General features: G+C 42.1%; 1 protein-coding gene across 2 annotated transcripts in view; it reads left to right on the forward strand.

Annotated features, from left to right (window-relative positions):
* The window catches only part of RBFOX1 (RNA binding fox-1 homolog 1), a 196,227-nt gene that overhangs the window by 143,761 nt on the left and 33,227 nt on the right, over nucleotides 1-19,239 (forward strand). Inside the window, exons 10-11 of one of the 2 annotated variants that reach the window (XM_007469924.1) lie at nucleotides 5,560-5,599; nucleotides 16,488-16,552. In XM_007469924.1, coding sequence (XP_007469986.1) covers nucleotides 5,560-5,599; nucleotides 16,488-16,552 — 105 coding nt within the window. Of the gene's footprint in view, nucleotides 1-5,559; nucleotides 5,600-11,806; nucleotides 11,850-16,487; nucleotides 16,553-19,239 lie in introns of both variants that reach the window. The other variant, XM_007469925.1, reaches the window with a different exon arrangement.

Consider the following 19,239-nt stretch of genomic DNA (forward strand, 5'->3'; position numbering starts at 1 on the left):
ACAACTAGAGACGGCCCACGAGCAGCAACGAAGACCCAAGGCAGCCAAAAATAAATAAATAAATCAAAAAAAAAAAAAAAAAAAAAAAAAAAAGCCTCTTAATTGAGTGCATTTAAAGACAAACACTCTAAGTCAGTGGTTCTTAAATTTGGGGGGAGAAAGTGGGATGTCACAGATGTCTTTGATAATCTAATTAAAATATGTATTTTCCCCAGGAAAATGTCAGTGTACATACACTGCCCAATTCTATACAAATGCTAGTGAGTTTATGGACCCACCTGATATCCATTCAGAAACAACTAGATTTGAATGCATTAAAAATATTATTTTCCAGTTGGAATGGGCAGTAAGATAAAGCAGCTTTAAATAACCTTTCCTTCAAGAATGTATTTGTGGTTGGGATATATTATGTTACCCAAACAGATTGTATAGTTTGGGCATCGCATGATTTCTTTCTTTCCTTTTTTTTATAAAGTAAACTAATTTGCTATAGTGCAATCATTCCCTGCTTGCATTCATTCAGATACTTAACTCCTGTTATTACCTTTCTAAGAAAATGAGATGTGCATTTGCATTACACTCTTGCAAAAGCATATTGCAGTTCCGAAGAGATTACAATTACCTTTGCATGGCTAGACAGACTGCCTCTGCATTAAAATAAGGCTGGACCTGTTCAATGCATGATGGCAACTCTCTTCTCTTGTACTGGGATGTGGCTAATTTATCGATAGCTATGCATTAGACATCATCCCCTGCCCTCCTTTCCCTTCACATATGCACCTGTTTAGTGGGGTTTTAAAAAAATATTTGGATCCATCCTCGAAAACCAACAGCGGACTTTCTAAGAGCTTGCCTATAACCAGCTCCTATTTAGAATAGGACCTAGGAAGCTGACCTTCAGGGATGTCTCAAATGTAAAGTAAAATGACACGTGGAGGTTGGTGCTCCATAGGGTTATAAGCCTCTTAGTCCTAGGACCGGCAGTGTCAGCATCCCGTTACTTGTTAAAAATGCAAATTCTTAGACCCAACCTCCCCAGCCCGCCATCCAGATCGATTGATTCAGAACCTCTGGGCTGGGCATGGGGCCCAGCCATCTGTGTTTTAACAGGCCCTCGAGGTGGTCCTGATGCCTGCTGAAGTTTGACCACTGCTGCCTGCCATGGCAATTAAAAATGTGGGCTGTGGGGGCTTCCCTGGTGGCGCAGTGGTTGGGGGTCCGCCTGCCGATGCAGGGGACACGGGCCCGTGCCCCGATTCGGGAGGATCTCACATGCCGCGGAGCGGCTGGGCCCGTGGGCCATGGCCGCTGAGCCTCCGAGTCCGGAGCCTGTGCTCCGCAACGGGAGGGGCCACAACACTGAGAGGCCCGCGTACCAAAAACAAACAAACAAACAAAACAAAACAAAACAAAAATGTGGGCTGTGAAGCCAATACAACCTGGGCTAGAATCCCAGCTTCTTCGTCAGTACCTAGCTCTCTCCGTTTCACTCTCTTGATGTCCAAAGAGGCTATAATAACATTATCCGTCTCATAGGGGTATTTTGAGGATTAGGTGGGATAATGATAATTAGATCAGACTAGGGACGGACACAGAGGAATCGCTCTCTAGGTGTGAGGGCTCGTGGCGATCACATTCGTGCTATGACTTAGGAAAAAAATCACACAGTATCGTGATGAAACTCGCAGCCCATCAAGTGGCTTTGTTTCATGCGGCCAATGAGGATGGCCGTTCGGTTCCTAGTTTTTCAGAGTCATTGTGAAGGTAGATCACTCACCCTCTGGTTCGTTTCTCTCCAAACTGTGCAGGTGTTGCCCATAGTGAAAACCAGCAGTCCCTACCCTGGGCGGTTTGTAAAGAGCAGCTAGAATTCTCCACTTCCTTTCTTAGGGAAGCCACCACAGTTGGCTGAGCCTCTGAACACCCCCAAACTAGAAATTATGCCCTGGACCCTGTAGACATCGGACCTTGCATTGGCTGTTCCCTGTGCCTGGCTTGCTTTTCCTCCCTAGTTCCTCTTGAACTAGCTCAGGCGCTGGGGTTTCTGGGCCGTTCGCTGGGGTTCCCTCACCTCTGATGCCAGCCCTCCTTCCGTTACCAGGTCAGAGTGCCATCGTTCCCCTCCTCTGCAGCAGCTCTCGCGGCTGCCACCTTACACCAGTGTACCTGGCTTTGTGCCTCCCTGTAAGCTCCGTGAGGGCAGCCTTAGCTGGTGGACTTGCCCTGAGCCTCAGCATTGTGGTTGGAGTGTAGTAAGCATTTCAACAGCAGAGGAATAGGGCTCATCAGTCAGTTTGTTTGAGTCTGTTCAAATGAGACGCCGGATCACATGTTCCCTTTGGTTCTCTGTCTTGTAAACGTGGGATGTCAGAGTCCCTAAGTAATCTGTGGTCCATGGTGGAGGGCAGAGCGTGGCAGCCAGGTCACCTGGCTGAACAAGCCTAAGGCAAACATCGGGGCCTGTTCCTGACTCACTTCTGGGAGCTGTTGGTACCAAGAGGCTTGCCGTGGAGGCATGCAGCTGGCCACAGTGCACGAGAGCTTGTCCTGAGGAAAGAAGGGGCCCTTTTCTCAGCCAGAGCTCTGCCTCAGCCACTCCTGGTCCTGTGCCCCCTGGAACAGCCCCCAGTGTCTGCTCCATTATTCACAGAAGAGCAGACACAGATGGAGTCCCCCTCTACAAATATTTAGAGAAAGGCATCCCTTCCCATATTTGAATGTATATTAATGTTTGGTTAAATATTAATATATTGTTCACATGTGCATCACATTCTGTCTAGCCTCTTGCACTGGTATCCTAAGTCCGGGTCCAGGTTTTGGGGGTTTTATTGTTTGTTTGTTTGTTTTTGGCCACACCGCCTGGCTTGTGGGATCTTAGTTCCCCGACCAGGGATCGAACCCATGCCCCCTGCAATGGAAGCTCAGAGTCCTAACCACGGGACCGCCAGGGAAGTCCCAGGGTCCAGTTTTCGAATCTTACCACCCCCCGCCCCCGCATTGACAACAGCCATTGATGCTGAATAACCAGATGAAGATTCTACCTAGAATTGATCTGTGTCACCTTCTGTCACCTACTAATGGCCAATCCCCCCTTTAAACTATGGGCAGTATTCACTCAATAGATATTTACTTACATCTTCAGTGTGAAAAACAATGTGTTGGCCATCAAGTGGGATAGAATGTCGAGTAAGCTATTGGGTGCAACTTTCAGGGCGAAATGAGCTGCCTACACAAATGCCTTTAATATTTGACCAATACCTGAAATTGTTGGACCAAGTGAGGATTCGAGGATTGGAAAACGTGGTGCTGGTGTTCACAGGAAGGAGGAAAAACTCCGCTTGGGGTGGGCACTGGATAAAGCTCATAGCGATGTGATATTTAATTAGAACTTTGTTGGCAACTACCTTGCTCATCGCTTTGCACACATCACCTAACTCAGTCCTCCCTTGAGGTGGGCACTTACCTCCTCCCCCATTTCACAGATGAAGGAGTGAAGCTCAGATAGCTTAGGTCATTAGTCCCAGGGCGCATAGCTGCTGACTGCTGAGGCTGTGACCCAGATGCCCGTGTGTTTCCTCTCTAACTTGGCTCTTGAATGGTGTTCTGCTTTTGGATGAGGTTATCAGGAGGTAAGGCTTCCCTGGCACAAGGACCAGCCCTTGCAAGGGCGTGATGTCATGGAGGAATGGACAGTGTGACGTCTTGGAGGAATGGACAGCGCTGTTCTGATCTGGCTGAATGATCAGCTCTGGGCCCAGTCTTGTTGGCAGAGGCCAGCCCTGGCTTCTGACCCCCAACAGGCAGTATCTTTTTATGTTGGAAATGTTGAAAGAGAAATCAAAGCCTAGCTCAGGATGCCACTTACCTCTGTATCTCGGATTAGGGTTTGACGCTGCTTGACAAGTGCTCTTGTGAACCGGAGCCCCTTTTCCATCCAAACAAAAACAGCTGAAAGGGATTCCTACTGACCTCCTTAGCGTGTGAAATCCCTGCCCCGTTTTTAAAGATGATGGTACTCGGGGTTTAACCAGTCAACTCTGAAAAGCTCTGAGAAGCACACTGCAGTGTTCTCCAGCAAACCAGTGTCACTGCCGTGTGCGTGTGTGCATGTGTGTGTTGTCAAGTGTCTCCCCTTGGCTCTCGATATGCTTGGCTTACCTGCGGGTCCACTCTGCTCCTGAAACCTGCTGGAATCCTTCGGTAATCAAAGTCCTGCTTCTGTTAGGACTGCAGCTCCATTCGACGGTGGGGCGCATTGGAGAATTTGCGGTGGGGCGCATTTGACAGAATCATAAATCATCTGTAAATTCCATGGGAAGAGATCAGGGAAGGTTATTAATAACAACTGCTATCCTTTGGAAACATGCCTTAGAAACACGCATTTTTGTACTTGAGATGTTCTGGGATCTTCACAAAGGCCTGTGAGGTGCGCAGGCTACATGGGATCCTCATTAAACCCGTTTTAATGCTTAGGAATTTTAAGTCAGTTTCCTAGGAGCACAGAGCTGTGAGCTTCTTTTCCTGGATATTTCACTCGAGGTAAACCAAAAAACTTCTGGAAAAGTCCAGGATCTTTTAGTTACCCCGTCCTGTGAAGTCCCTTCTCTCTGAGATGACTAAATGGACAGGAATCAGAGAGCTGCTGTGAGGCCAGCCTTGTTCAATCATTATGTGGGAGTCTGCTTAGTCTGGTTATAATTTATGCGAATATACACACAGACATAGGCGTGTACACACGTATGACTCATGAGCCCACATACACACAGATGTGCACACACATACTACTACACACATCATATGCACAAGATCTACATTCATATACACATGCACACACATGCACTTATGTACATGGTATACACACACACGTATGAATTTACATGTTCAAAGTAACACACACATTCATATGCATATATACGCACGAAGCACACCCATATACAAAAACACACATATATTCTTGCACACACATCTACACACCTGTTCACACACCTGTATAATTAGAGATATTCTACATGTACCATAAAAGAGGGGCACATGGAATTACCAAATAGAATACTAGAGTGTGAAAGAATAGAGAAGAAAATTTCTGAAATCGTTTGGATTGTGCAATGCCCCTGAGGTCATTCAGCTGTAACCCATATTGAAAATGTGACATCCGTACGCCTGCTCTTATCAATCATATATGTTAAGCAGATGATTTTTTTTCCGGGGGGACCTAGATGGTTTGGCTGAATGCAAACCCCGATCCTCATATCTGCGTGGGTCACTTCAAATAAACGTGAATCCTCTTTGCATTTCTGCACCCCTCCGGAAAGATTGGAAAGTCTGGTACCCAGCACGCCACCATGTCCTGATTCTGGGCCGACACCGAACCCCAGCCTAATTTTCTCAGTCTGATGGACTGCCCTTGTCTCCAACCTCCTTAACCAATCTGAAAACGATCCTCGGTTCCTGTGTTTCGGATCTTGTGACCAGACTAACTTCGCCAGTGCAGGGGTTGGTGTGTCTGCATGGGGAAATGCACTAATATGGATGTTTTTCTTTGTGTGTGCACCCTTGCAGTGTTGTTTACCAGGATGGATTTTATGGTGCAGACATTTATGTAAGTATTCATTAACGTGCATGCCATCCTTGTTTCCTCCCGAGTCATTCTTTTTACAAGTTTGCTGCAAATTTCTCTACTGGGTGCCGCCCATTTCCTCTTCCTGTGAGAAAGAGTCCAAAGGCTTGGAGGACTGAAGGCCTTCTACTCATGATAGCTGTCGTGCTGTTGAGTGAGTGGAATTAACTCCCTGATTAACTTCAGAATAAACACAAAACACCTTCCCCCAAAAGATGACATTTTTCCCATGTCAAATTAAAGACCCTCCTTCAAAAAGAAATCCTCTCTGAAGTTCTCAGTATGGTCTATGTGTTTTCAATATAATATGTAGGATGACAGCTGTAGTTACCAGCTGTAGAGGGTGAAAATATATTTTCATGGCTGATGTTTTGGATGTTTTCTTGTAAATACATTTAATTGTTGATCACTACAGCCCCAGAAAGATATTTCTTCCCCCAAACCCCGTTTCTCTCTCTCTCTCCCCCACTGATGATTTTAGCAAGAAATATCTCCTAACAAAATACAGACCAACTTGAGCATTCAACTCTTATTCTTTTCAACTCTTTATTCCCTCCATCTCCCCAAAACAGTTACCTGATTTAGAATTATTTGTCCAATTTGGAATTGTTTGTTAAATGGTACCACTTTATTAAGCTTTTCACTTTTAGAGAAGAGGAGGATGTTTCCCATTATGGGGCCATAATTAAATTTACCTAACTTGATCTAGAGTTAGTTATTCAACCATGGTATGATATTAGCAGCAATGTTTTGAAAATGACTTGGAATAAACACAATTTAAAAGAAATGGGTGGGGTTGGGGGGGTATTTTCTAAATCATATCATTATTTTTATTACGAGGGACCTCAAATAAATTCAGTGGAATCATATTTGTTGTTTTATAGATTAGATAACAAAGAAAAATGTAACCATATTTCTGATCAAATTGAGGCAATTTACTAGAAAATAGGAAAGACACTAGTTATTTAATTTCCTTCCCTTCGAATTTCAAATAATTACAATTTTGAGGCAGGGTATTAATCTCCATCAGTGATGAACTTGGGTTTTATTATAATTGCATCAAGTACATTTATTATAATCTGTGGGTTAGGGTTTTTTTTTTTCCCCCTTAATGAAATGAAAGAGCAAACCTACACGTTCTTTATTCACCCAGGGAACAACCTATTTCCTTCTTGTGTGTGTAGCTCCATCCACTCCTTCTCAAGTCCTCTTTTTCCAAACTTTGAGTTTATACCATTTCAAATAGAGAAGCAGGCAGGGGCTAAACAGGCTGGACCTCTTCCAAATCCTCAGATAACCCATGAACCCAAACATCAGTCTATACCCTTCCCCTAGGGTAGCCTCTGGATAGAGGATGCAAATGGAGGGAGTTAGGACTTAGTTTAGGACATTTTTTTTGTTTGTTTTAATTTGGGAAATGAAGGAGAGTAGAGAAGGGATGGAGAAATTAGAAAAAAAGAAAATACACAGAAAGGAAAACTATCTTCATCAGCACTCACCCAAGGGGAGAATATATGTGGACATTACTAAGCCTAGCTAAAATCAAACACATTACAGCTATTAGCTGCCATTTATTGAGTGTTCCCTTCTCTGTAAAATGACAATAATTTATTGAATTATTTGTAAAATGACAATGACTTATTGAATTATTAATTTGTGCTGTCCTATGGGTAGGTCAGATTGGTGTCTCTTCCTTGCCTCATAGCTTTTTGTATAACCGGAAGTAGAAGCTTCCTGAAGGTACAGGCAGTAGGAGCCCACAGATAAGGACAAAGAATGGGCGAGAGTAACCCATAGAGAACGTCTGCATTGGTTGAGACCAATGAAAAGCAGCGAGAACAAGGCAAGTAGAGAGAGCAAAGGGACTCAGAGGAGAGCATCCAGACTAAGGTGGAAAGAGAAATTCCATTCAGGGAGCAAAGCTCCAAAAAAGTCCCTTCGTGCTTTCGGTTCCTTTTGGGGTTTTTGCTTCCCACTGGGTGAGGTTTGGATGAACAGAGTTACGTCAATAACTTTAAGTCCTGAGTTTCCTGGTGTCAAGGCTTAGAAATCTGTCCCTTTTGCCCTTATCAAGCCACCCTACTAGCCAAAAACATTTATATATTTTTCCCACTGTTCGTATTATGACGATAAGATTTTAAGGAGGCAGCTCCAAACAGGCAATTCGGTGACGGAAAAGCTAACTGAAATACGAAGTTTTAGCTTTGTTTACACAGCACATTTCTGTCCTCTTTCCAGGAAGGTAGCTTCTGGAGTACTTTACTCTGTGTCTGATGGCAGCTTTGGAATCTTGCTGCATGGGTGGTATATGTATGTGGGGGACAGTGATGAACTAGACTGCCCCATCAGGGCAGCAAACCAAGGGCTCATAGATGGCCTTAAGTTGATTTAAGGCAAGAAAGACTATGAATATTTCCTGCACTCTGAAGCTTATGGTGCAGGATTCATCCTGGCCAGAAGTATATTATAATCTTGAATGTGCTGTTTCAAGCTGCTACCCCTACCTCCTTTTAGATACTGGTATGTTCTGATGACTGGAAATGTCCCCCGTGCTCCACTTTTTTTTTTTTTTTTAAGAAATGATGATTAAAGAGGTTCATAAAAAGGCACGCAAGGTTCTATTTTATTTAAAGGAAGTGTGTGGCTTGCTCGTTTGATCTCATTAAAAATAGTGCACTAGCACAGGGAGATCAGCTCAGTGCTCTGTGACCACCTAGAGAGGTGGGATAGGGAGAGTGGGAGGGAGACGCAAGAGGTGGGGGATATGGGGATATATGTATATGTATAGCCGATTCACTTTGTTGTACAGCAGAAACTAACACAACATTATAAAGCAATTGTACTCCAATAAAGGTGTTAAAAAAATAGTGCACAATAAATAGGTCTAGGGCCATCCTGAGAAGACCTGGGACATGTCTTAGACACTTTGGTCCCCTCTAATAGGTCTAAACCAGTTATTTCTTTTTCATTTTATCGGGCAGAGTAATAAGCTTCTGGCTTTGGTTACTTTTAAGGAAAGTAAGGGGAGGCTGCTCTCCAAATCTTCCTGCCCCCATTATCCTCAGCCTTGACAGTGGACCAGAGCAACCCAGCAACTATAACAGCGTGGGTACCAGAACGACTGACCTTTTGTACATACTCTGCTTTCTCCACTCCTTCTCCTCTTTCTCGTCCAAGGTCCCCATCCCTCCCACCTGATGGTGGAGCCCTCTGGCGTCTCCCAGTCCTGCCAAAGCACAGAGAATTTGAAAGACCTGCAGGATCCCTGTAACTAGCAATCCCCCTTACCTAGAATTAGCTCCTCTTAAACTTTTCAGGGAAGAGAAGATTGAAGTGAGAGAGAGAGTGTTGATCATGGACACCCGGAAAGTGCTGGAGGCAGTGGATTTGTAAGAAGATGCTGTGAGCTAGAAGCTAAGGTTCAAAACCAGGAACGCTCCTTTGGGCTGAGTGCAAAGAAGAATCATCTTACTCGGGAGCCCAGCCCTGCAGGGGAAATGCTCCTTTCATGCTCAGGCCCAGTGCAGATGGCCACACGACAGAGGACACAGGGGGTTTCTGAGTCAGCAAGGAGGGTCACAAAAGTCATCACCTGGGTCCCTTCTACCTGAGGACACACTACATACACGCACACACACGCGCGCGCGCGCGCACACACATACACACTTTTAGTATTTCGAAAGGTAGGAATTGAGCTTCCATCACTAGCCTATCAAACCCACAAATTCACTCATTGTTTAGTGGTACCCATTTCCATAAATTCTTTTGAATTAAAAAGTGGGCCATGGCACAACACTGTAAATCAACTATACGTCAATAAAAAAAGAAAAGTGGGCCAAGTTAATGAAAAAATATATAAATAATAGGAGAAGCGATACATGGGTATGATCAACCATTTGAAAGTTGAAGGGCCACGTCCCCAGGACGTGCAAAGCAATCCATTAGATTTAGGGGTGACGCTAGAGATCTCATAAGGCCGGCATCGATCAAGGAGCTGAAAATAAGGATTGCTGAACTGAACTGAACCAAGACAAGTGTTTTCACCTGCTCAGGGAGATAGCAAAGAATATGGCATTTGATCAAAAGATAACTATTGAAAATGGAGAGAAGGAAATGATCATAGAGCTGTTAAAAAAAATCTGAGAAACTCTCAGTAGAAACAAGAGTAAGAGTGTAGAGTTCTGGGCACTGGAAAGAAGGGAAGAGAAGACGGGGGAGCAGGAGGGCAGAGAGAGCCAGAGAGTGAGAGGAAGAGTGAGAGAGAGAGAGAGAGAGAGATGATATAGAGTAATGGTATCTTTTTTTTCTTTCTTTTTTTTTTTTTTTTTAGGGCTGCGTTGGGTCTTCATTGCAGGCTTTCTCTAGTTGCGACGAGTGGGGATTCTCTTCGCTGTGGTGGGCGGGCTTCTCATTGCGGTGGCTTCTAGTTGCAGAGCACGGGCTCTAGGCGCGTGGGCTTCAGTAGTTGTGACATGCGGGCTCAGTAGTTGTGGCTCACGGGCTCTAGAGTGCAGGCTCAGTAGTTGTGGCACACGGGCTTAGTTGCTCCATGGCACGTGGGATCTTCCCGGACCAGGGCTCAAACCCGTGTCCCCTGCACTGGCAGGCGGATTCTTAACCACCGTGCCACCAGGGAAGTCCTGATGATATAGACTATAAATGTTAACCTCGCTCCCTTTTATTAGAAAAGCCCTAAGCTTTCTAACACTCAGTGCAGCTGAGAGGCTCCCTAGTGAATATGTCTGGATGAGATTCCAGTGCATTTCTGCATCATGCCTAAATCCCGTTATAACAAGGTTCTGGGTGACACCATGACTTAAATACAGTTATTTCTGCATTCATGTCACTCTGCTGTCCATGGATCTTAAAAAGGTGTCCTCATTTCACTGATGTTTGAGCTCAGGACAGAAGTGTCAGTAGCATTGAAAGGTGGGAAGAAAAAATTCTCCAGGTAAAAACCCCAAGTGTTTATTCCTGAGATCCTGCTTTCAGGATCTGAGCCAGCTGGGGGTCGGCGTTAGGCTGGTCAGTAACGATGGGGGAGGAGACAACAGCCCATCCAGAAGTTAAGCACGTCCTGTGTAAGAGACAAGACGCTCAGCTGTTACATCACCTCATTCCCTCCGCACATGGTCCTATCAAGGAGCAATCTCATTACCCATCACCTCCATTTTTGTTTTTCCCGGAGGAGGAAATTTTTTTCGGAAAAGAGATGAAATTATTTGTTCAGAAATCTTCACTGTCACTGGGGTTTGAGCCAGTTCAACCCTTAAGCCCTGGGCCAACAGAATAACACTGTTGTCCCTATTGAGCAAACTTGAGAAATGCAGTGAAAGAAAGGAAAGGGGGAGGGTGAGAAGTGAGAGGATAATGGAGAGTGTATGGGGTGGACAAGCCACAGGGAATAATATCTGTACTTGAAACATTCAAATAAGCGAGAGAGAGAGAGAGAGAGAGAGAGAGAGAGAGAGAGAGAGAAAACTTTTACAGTTGTAGTTCCATAAACGTAGATTTTAACTTAAAAAGGAAGGCTAAGTAGAACTAAATTGGAAAGAAAAGCCAGACTATATAAAAAATATATATTACACACACACACACACACACACACACACACACACACAATGTTTCTAGTCATATATGTTAAAAGCAGCTTTGATAGCTTCATTGTGATTCATTGTTTCATGAAATGCAATTGTGTTGTGTTATTACATGAAATTAAATTTAAAAAAAAATAAAGGCGTTGATACAGCTACGGTTGCTACTGTGCTGTCATCCTAATTGCCTCAGTCATTAGGCATCAAAGTTAAATCCTCAGGTGTTCCAGAGAATTCCAATCATGAGATAAAGAGATAAATGTGAGCGAGTTAACTTGAACTATTGAAATATGCTGGTAGGGGAAGGAGCCATGAAAATATCCTTTCTTCTTCTTTAAAAGAAAACACAAATACGGTGAGTGCGGTTTGATCCCCAGTCCCACCGTCTTGATACTCTCAGTTACAGAGATTTTGTAGCTAAAAAAGGCTTGGCATTGCTTGGTCTTTCTTTTGGTTTGATGGGTCACTCTTAGGTCTTAGTGAAATAAGAGAAGCAAACTTGTAAATGAATTGCTCTGGAATTTCTGTCTGACTTATGCATTTTCTTTTATTTCATTTTTGCATTGAAAAACATTACATTTCTGTTTCCTTATAGAGTAGTGTATCAAGAGCCTGTGTATGGCAATAAATTGCTGCAGGTATGAAATCCCGGCTGGTGGAAAAACTCATCACTATTGATTGTGGGTTTGCTGTGAAATCCTACTAACAAGACAATTCCGGGGAGGGGAGATGGTCTCTAACATAGAAGGAGGAAAGACTTAACTGAATTTTCCAGTTTTGATGTGAATTCTTCTAGAAGAGAGATGCTCGTCATGAAATGTTTCCCTCTTTGCTAGATTGTGTGTCAAAATGGAGGTCTGGCTTGGCTCTTCATTTCTTGGCTTAAAATGTATCTGGCTTCAATGAATATAAACTCAGTGAAAATAATTCAAGGGTTTCACTGAACCGATTGTCTGAAAAAATTTTTTTAGTAGGTTCCTGGAGTCAACTGGGATGGTTAAACCAAAAAGCCTTTTATACATCCAGCACTGAGGGTCAGCATAGCAAACATAACTTCCCCTGGTTTCATTGTAGCTTCTTGTAAATTTATTTCACAACTTTTGCTGTAGCTCTCAAGCCTATTTCCCACTGCTGAAGCAACACCCAAATGAACGAACTTGTAGGAAGGAAACAGAAAAAAATCAACACATCCATCAAAGTGTAGCTGGCTAAGTCTCCAAATTTGGTCTAAAACCAACATTAAAACTGTTGAATGAAAGGAAAGAGGAATGTAAAACTATTGATCAGTGGGGGTTTTATTACATGGGTTTCCCTGTAACCTGCATCCTCGTTTTGGTTTAGTATTAAGTCAATTAAGAAGGTACTTTTTTTTTTTACTGTGAGATTAATCAAGTTTTAATAAGAAATCTAATATAAAAAATGGGTACTTGGACCTAGGAGAGGACCGAATAATTAAAATTCCTGACATCAACTTTTATTTTCACTTTCTAAGAAAACAGGACTTCTATTGCCATATTTCAAAAATAGCTGAACATACGCAGATAAAAGAGTAGTGATTTATATTTATGTTTTACATTTTGCAAATGTTCTTTAAATGTCATTATAGTGAATCAATTTTATGTATATTATTAATCCACCTGTTTTAGACAAAGTGAGATCCTTGGATATTCTCAGAAAGGAAAAGCCCTACCCAATCCCTGTGTCCCCACCAATGACAAAAATTTCACCTCGCTTCCTAAGCAATTCGCCATTTGGATATTTGAACATCTTTTTCCAAAAGTATGCTCTTAAGTTTAAACGTGTGATTTCCGTTGTCAAACCATTCTGTGATAAAATGGAGAGCCACAGGGCTCATTAATAATGCTTTACAAAGTTCCACAAATGTGTATCAAGTTTCATTTCATTTCACTCAGCATCTCCCAAACCTGTTTGGTCATGAAACCTTGCCCTTCCCTGCCACTATGAATATCCCACCAAGCACAATTTTGAAAATGGTTCATTGGAGTATCATTAAAGGTCCTTAGTTGATAACATCTCCCAGTGGACCTTCAGAAGTCTTGCTAACAGAGGAAATGTTTCTGACCATGTGAGTCAGTATCTCCCATGGCCGCATCTGGTGGTGGTGGCCAGGTTGAGAGGGGAAATCCATAATGACATTTAAAATGTGTATGTTCTGTAAGTTCACACTTGTATTTTGCTGCCTAGCACATGAAAGTGAGTACATTTTGTGAGTAGGGAGTGTAGACCATTTTGTGTTTGTCATCCCTTTTTTACCTTTGGTTTGGTGGTGGGAAAAATCTACTTGTCAAGGATGCATTTTTTTGTCCTAAGGTCTGGGAGGACCAGTTTCAATGTGAACATGGTTTCGTGACCACAAATAGAAGTGAGTGCTTCTTTTTTCAGACATTACTCCAGAACCTTGCAGAAGCTTTGCCTATGCTCAACGAGCTGCAAAATATAGGGCAATAAAACTGATTAGAGTCACCTGTTAGAACGGCTAATTAAAGCAATTTGTATTTTTTAAATTATTTTACAGTGTATGAACACATATACGGAGTTAATACACAACTCTGGTTTTCCCCTTAAATGGATTTCACACAGAAGAAAAATAGCGAATGAAGACAATGCAGTATATAGATGTGGTGACATCCAGTCCTTTTCTTTTTCCAATTATTACATATTTCAGGGATCACTTAGGCCTGGACTGTCCAATACTGTAGCCACCAGCCCCATGTGGTTGTGTGCATTTAAATTCAAATGAACTCAACTTAAATAAATCAAAAACTCCATTTGGTGTACCAGCCACATTTCAAGGATTCAGTAGACATTTAGGACAAGCAGCTACCATACTGGACAGCAAAGATATAGAACATTTCTGATATCATCAGGTCTACTGGACAGCAAGATCACTGACCAAGGTCAAAATCTCTCCACTGGTTCCACAGACTTCAGCAAACTATGACCTTGACTCATGAATCAGGAATACTTGTAAACACTTTCTTAAATAACAAAGATAAGTGTCAGTACATTGACCACTTGTGCCTGTCTTGCATGGAAACACACATTTATTTTCTCTAAATGGCCAAGTCATTATGCAGACATACAGAGGATGGATCTTTCCTAGAGTATCATAGATAAGTCCCTCTGAAGGATCCCAGGTGTACACACATCCATTTTATATTCATGCAATAAGTATCAACCTAATAGTCAGTGAGGTTTGTTTTAGGTATATTCTATTTGCACTGCCACAGTTTTTCCCACTTACCAAACTTGCTACCTACTTCCATTGATGGAAAACATTGCAGAAGTTGGGGGAGTCCTACAGAGTTCAAAGAAGGTTTGCAAGCAGGACGTGGCCAGAAATCTTTACTGGGACCAAATTCACAGTCACCAAGGCATGACTGATTGACATGGCACTTGATGCAAAGAACTTTGCAATAACTTTTCTTTTCCGTTCTGGAAGTGAAAGAAAAAATAAAACACACACTCAAACTTTCTCCGTTCAGAGCTTTCAGCTGGTTCCAGCTAAGGCCTCCTAGCAATCAGGAAGCCAATGCCAGCCCCTCCCTTCCTCATTAAGTTCAGGAACATACATACCTGCACACCTGTGTCTTTTATGGCTGCGTGATGAAAGCTGAAGAGATGGGCAAGCAGATGAAAAGAATGGCTCCAGAAATCTGGTGACCCCCGATTTTCCCTCAGCCAATCGGTCTGTATTCCTCAGCGCATCACTCTGTATCTCGAGCTTGGTGCTGGGTGTGACAACTGCTTTGGTTTTCCATCTCCTCAGCACATTTAATGAGTTTCTCCGTTCCTAATCAGAGAACATGGTGTTTGGAACACCAGGTGGTATCTGGCTAAGACCTCTTTTTTTAACTTTCACATTGTTTTTCAAGGGAGACTTTTTTTTTTTTTTTTTAATACTGGCTCCAAATTATTGGGGATTTTCAAGGGAGACTTTTTTTTTTTTTTTTAATACTGGCTCCAAATTTTTGGTGATTATCTGTCAGCATGTCTTGGAGGTATCCTCTCTAGCATGATCCAAAGAAGGAACTTGATTAAGGAGAAACTAGCTTTTTGGAATTGCTGTGTAAGTGATAGCGACGCTTCTTGCAATTTTCTCATTCATCTGTTTTCTATCCTGTATCTGGAGCCAAATATAATGAACTCCACCCAAAACCCTACCATTAAATCCCCCCATTACACCATTTATTTATGCTGTTAGATGCCCTGTGACATCGCAGTCTGTCCTGAATTGCCTCTTTACAGTGAGGGTGAGAACCCTTCTCCCAGATGATTATGGGACTATGTATTCCCTGTGTTATCGGTGGAGACTGGATCCTGCTTGTTAACTGTGCCGAAATCATTCGACAGTGGTTGTATCGCTGTGGTCTGCTGAGCAAGGAGCTCTGTTTTCACAGTTTGATAATCAATGCTCCACTGAACACAGTTCCTTTAGAATATGCCCATTTGTTTGTCCTCTGCTTAATTGAACGATTGCAATTACTGGTACATACAACTAAATGTTAATTATTTTTGTCAGATTTTTTTCTCTCCTAATGATTTTATTTACAAATTGGAAGACTTTATATTTTCCACACCAAACAAATTCTCCATCTGAACCAGTGTGATATCTTTAGCTGAAAAGACGGAATTTTTAAGTGCTCACTCTTCCTTTTTTTAATCATTACGTGATATTTAGAAAGCTGGAGACAGTCTTCTTTAACTGCTTTAGTGGTTTAGTGGTTGAACACGTGCAAGAGATGCCTAATACACTTTCAATCAGAGGGTTATCTTATTTTTTTTTAATAAATATCAAAGTAAGACAGCAGGGCATTAGCTTGACCAATATTGGAGTTTTAAGGAAGGAATCAAAGATTGAATAAAATGTAAGTTAATAGCTGATAAGTAAAGGTAAAGCATACTCATTCTTGAAAATCTGGAAAGTTCAGCAAAGCATAAAGAGCATTTAAATAATTCCCTATAATCCTCCCCACCCCAAAACAATTACCATTAATTAACATGTAGGTACACCTCTTTCAAAGGGTCTCTGGGTTGTCCCTTTGTGATATGCTTACAACTGCTAACCTTTAACATCCAGCTGGGGTTGGTGGTCCACCCCCCAGCTTTCTGGCGTGTTTTCATACTAAGCTTTCATTAACCTCCACTTTAGTTTGTTAGAGGCGGGTAACCACTGTTCTGATGTGTTCTCACAATCGGGCGCCCTGAGCTGGCTTCCTCTGCGTTCCTAAGTCCACTTTCCCCTTGTGTTTTAGGGTGGTTACGCTGCATATCGCTACGCCCAGCCCACCCCTGCCACTGCTGCTGCCTACAGTGACAGGTAAGGGCCTTCCTTCTCATGCTTGACATTTACCTGGAAATTAACTTAAGTCGTGGGAGACGAGATTCTCGTCTGGTCTTGCTGCAAATGCATGACTGCTGGGGAGGCAGCACTCCAAAAGTTAGGTCTCATGGTGAAGGTCAGCAGGGGGCCACATACAGAGAGGATGCACAATGACGCCTAGCTCATTCTAAACACTCGCCCTCTCTGCTGAGACACAAAGATAGTGATACATTTTGTCCGTGCATAGTTCTTTTCCAGATCCCAATTCCTGTGACAGCACACCTTGCATGCACAAAGTATACTCCCTGTACCAACCTTCTCATGGTCTTCTCTGTAAGACCCTGGTTTCATCTAACTCATAGGACAAAAGCCAGGAGATGATCCTGCAGGTTTACCTCGATTTTCAGCACCCCGTTTCCCTTTTTTTTTTTTTTTTACATCTTTGTACATCCAGGAAAGCATTCCCCTTATTGCATTTTTTAATCCAGACCAAAGGAATGGGGGAGGTGTATCTGGCATTCATAAGGAGAGTCGTTCTTTTTGGCAACGCCCAATGACCGTTCCTACGAACAGAAGCCAACATTTATTTGTAATGCACACCACATGTTAAGACCGGCAGTGGAAGGGTTTAAGAAATGCAGAATTCAGAAATGGATGTGGGGGGGGGGTGAAGGCTGGGGGATGGAGGAGCTCTATTACGCGTTACCCAGGCTTAACAGATGACTCGGTTTCTGAAATGGCAAAAGCCACAGCTATTTTTGTATAAGTGCTTTGAAAAAAAAAAAAAAGGGTGCGTTTCCATATTGAATGCAAATCGTTGGCTCTGTTTTCTGAGGACATAAATGTGAATGTTCAGATGCTCTGCATGCACAAATGTCGTGGAGGGTGCTTATTTTGGGTAATGACTCCTTTAATTTAAAAATATGTTTCATGAATAAAACAGTAATGGTACCAATTTGCATGTGTGGCTGAGGCATGCTGGGTCCGACAGGTAAGCAGGCGATGTCTTGGACTCGAGAATGGGGAGTGTCGGCAGGCACTGGTTCTCCTTCCTGGCCTCTTGTGACTCAGTCCTTATCTTGGTTCGCTGTGCTTTCTCTGCAGTTCCATTCCATTCCTCACAAGGTGTGTCGTTAGCTCATTGTAACTACAGACTTCTTCTGAGGTATACTAAAGCAAAAGAAATTCCTGAACCCAAAAAGCCTCACTTTGAAAACCCCCTGCCTAAACTTGTAATAAAATGGCTCTTTGGCAAGATAGAATTGAGATCTGTTGTCTGAATGTATGCAGGTATTATTCCTGTTTTCTTATGAACAGCCATCACGAGCTCTCAAGGCTGGAGGGAGCTTCCAGAGGAACCCAAACTATTGTCAATGTGCAGTTCTAATTGCCTAAATTATCCAGTTACCCAGTCATCAGTTGCCAGGATGCAAAATATGTCTTATAGAAGTTGCTGTCTTCAGTACACTTTGACACTAGATTAGGGAAATTGAGAGGGTCAAAAAAGCTAATAAAAATAATGACAATCTTGAAATCCTCAATAATTCTACAAATGAAAAGACTTAATGCTATTAAATTCTGCACACTGAAGATTCACAAAATATCAATTTTAATGTGGTTCATCTACACCCCTTAATTATTTTTATGAAAATATCTCTAGATGCTAAATTCTCCAACACCCACTTTGTATATAATTATAATCATAGTAACTTTAGCCTGCTGCATAATTATAAGAATCTTAAACAGATTTATGTCTTTGGATTTTTTATCTTGCTTCTCAGTATAATTGCATCTATCCCCAAGCTGAAAAAAAGGTTAATTACAAAGACATAATTTAAATTGCTTTCTTTAATAAAACCAATCTAGACATTTGGAAAATAAAAAACAATGTTTAATACTATTCTTAGATAGAATTACTTGAGAATCTGGCCATCTCTATTTGCATTCATCTTAAAAATTAAGTTAACGTTTTGCTGCATTTGGGGGCACCATATATGCAAATGTATTTATGAAATCTGTTGTTTTAATATTATTAAGATTTCTCACTGGCAACATGTCCTACTGAAAAATTGCCCTCATTCTTGGTTTGGTAAATCTTGACTAACTCTGCAATTCCCACTTTGGTGTAATAGTTTCAGTTGAAGAAACCAACTAAATATACTCTTGTCCATATAATTGGCCTCTTGCTGTTCATTAAAGAAATTTGCACATTAGGTCTTTTTGGTTGCTGAGGCAACTGATTGCTAGCCCTATTTCACTTTATTATAAGCAAGACACTTGCCACGTAGGGAAATATTGCATTGAGGGAAGTGCAGTAATAGGTAAATTACCAGAAAACAATCTTTAAAGTGATGTTTCTGGTTTGATTTGTAAAGTGTATTTATGAAATGGTGGTACTTCCTTTTATTTTTAGTAAGCAGGTAAAGAGAAGGAAGACCCGTTTAGAGAAGACACATATTTGGGGGAAAATGTGAAATGATCAGAATAGCTTTCGAATCTAGATTAAGATGCCAATTATCTAGAATTATCTCAGGGCAGCTGTGTAATCATTTCTTTTTACTCAATCACCGTGTATTATCAGTAGGGAGAGACTCTTAGTTCCTACTTTCTAGAAGACAGGCAGGATGACAAAGACAAAAGCTTCTTAACCCAAAGAAACTCCTTCAAAATAGGAAGTAAAATCA

This window comes from Lipotes vexillifer, unplaced genomic scaffold (genome assembly GCF_000442215.2).
Source record: "Lipotes vexillifer unplaced genomic scaffold, Lipotes_vexillifer_v1.1 scaffold1120, whole genome shotgun sequence".
Lineage (NCBI taxonomy): Eukaryota > Metazoa > Chordata > Mammalia > Artiodactyla > Lipotidae > Lipotes > Lipotes vexillifer.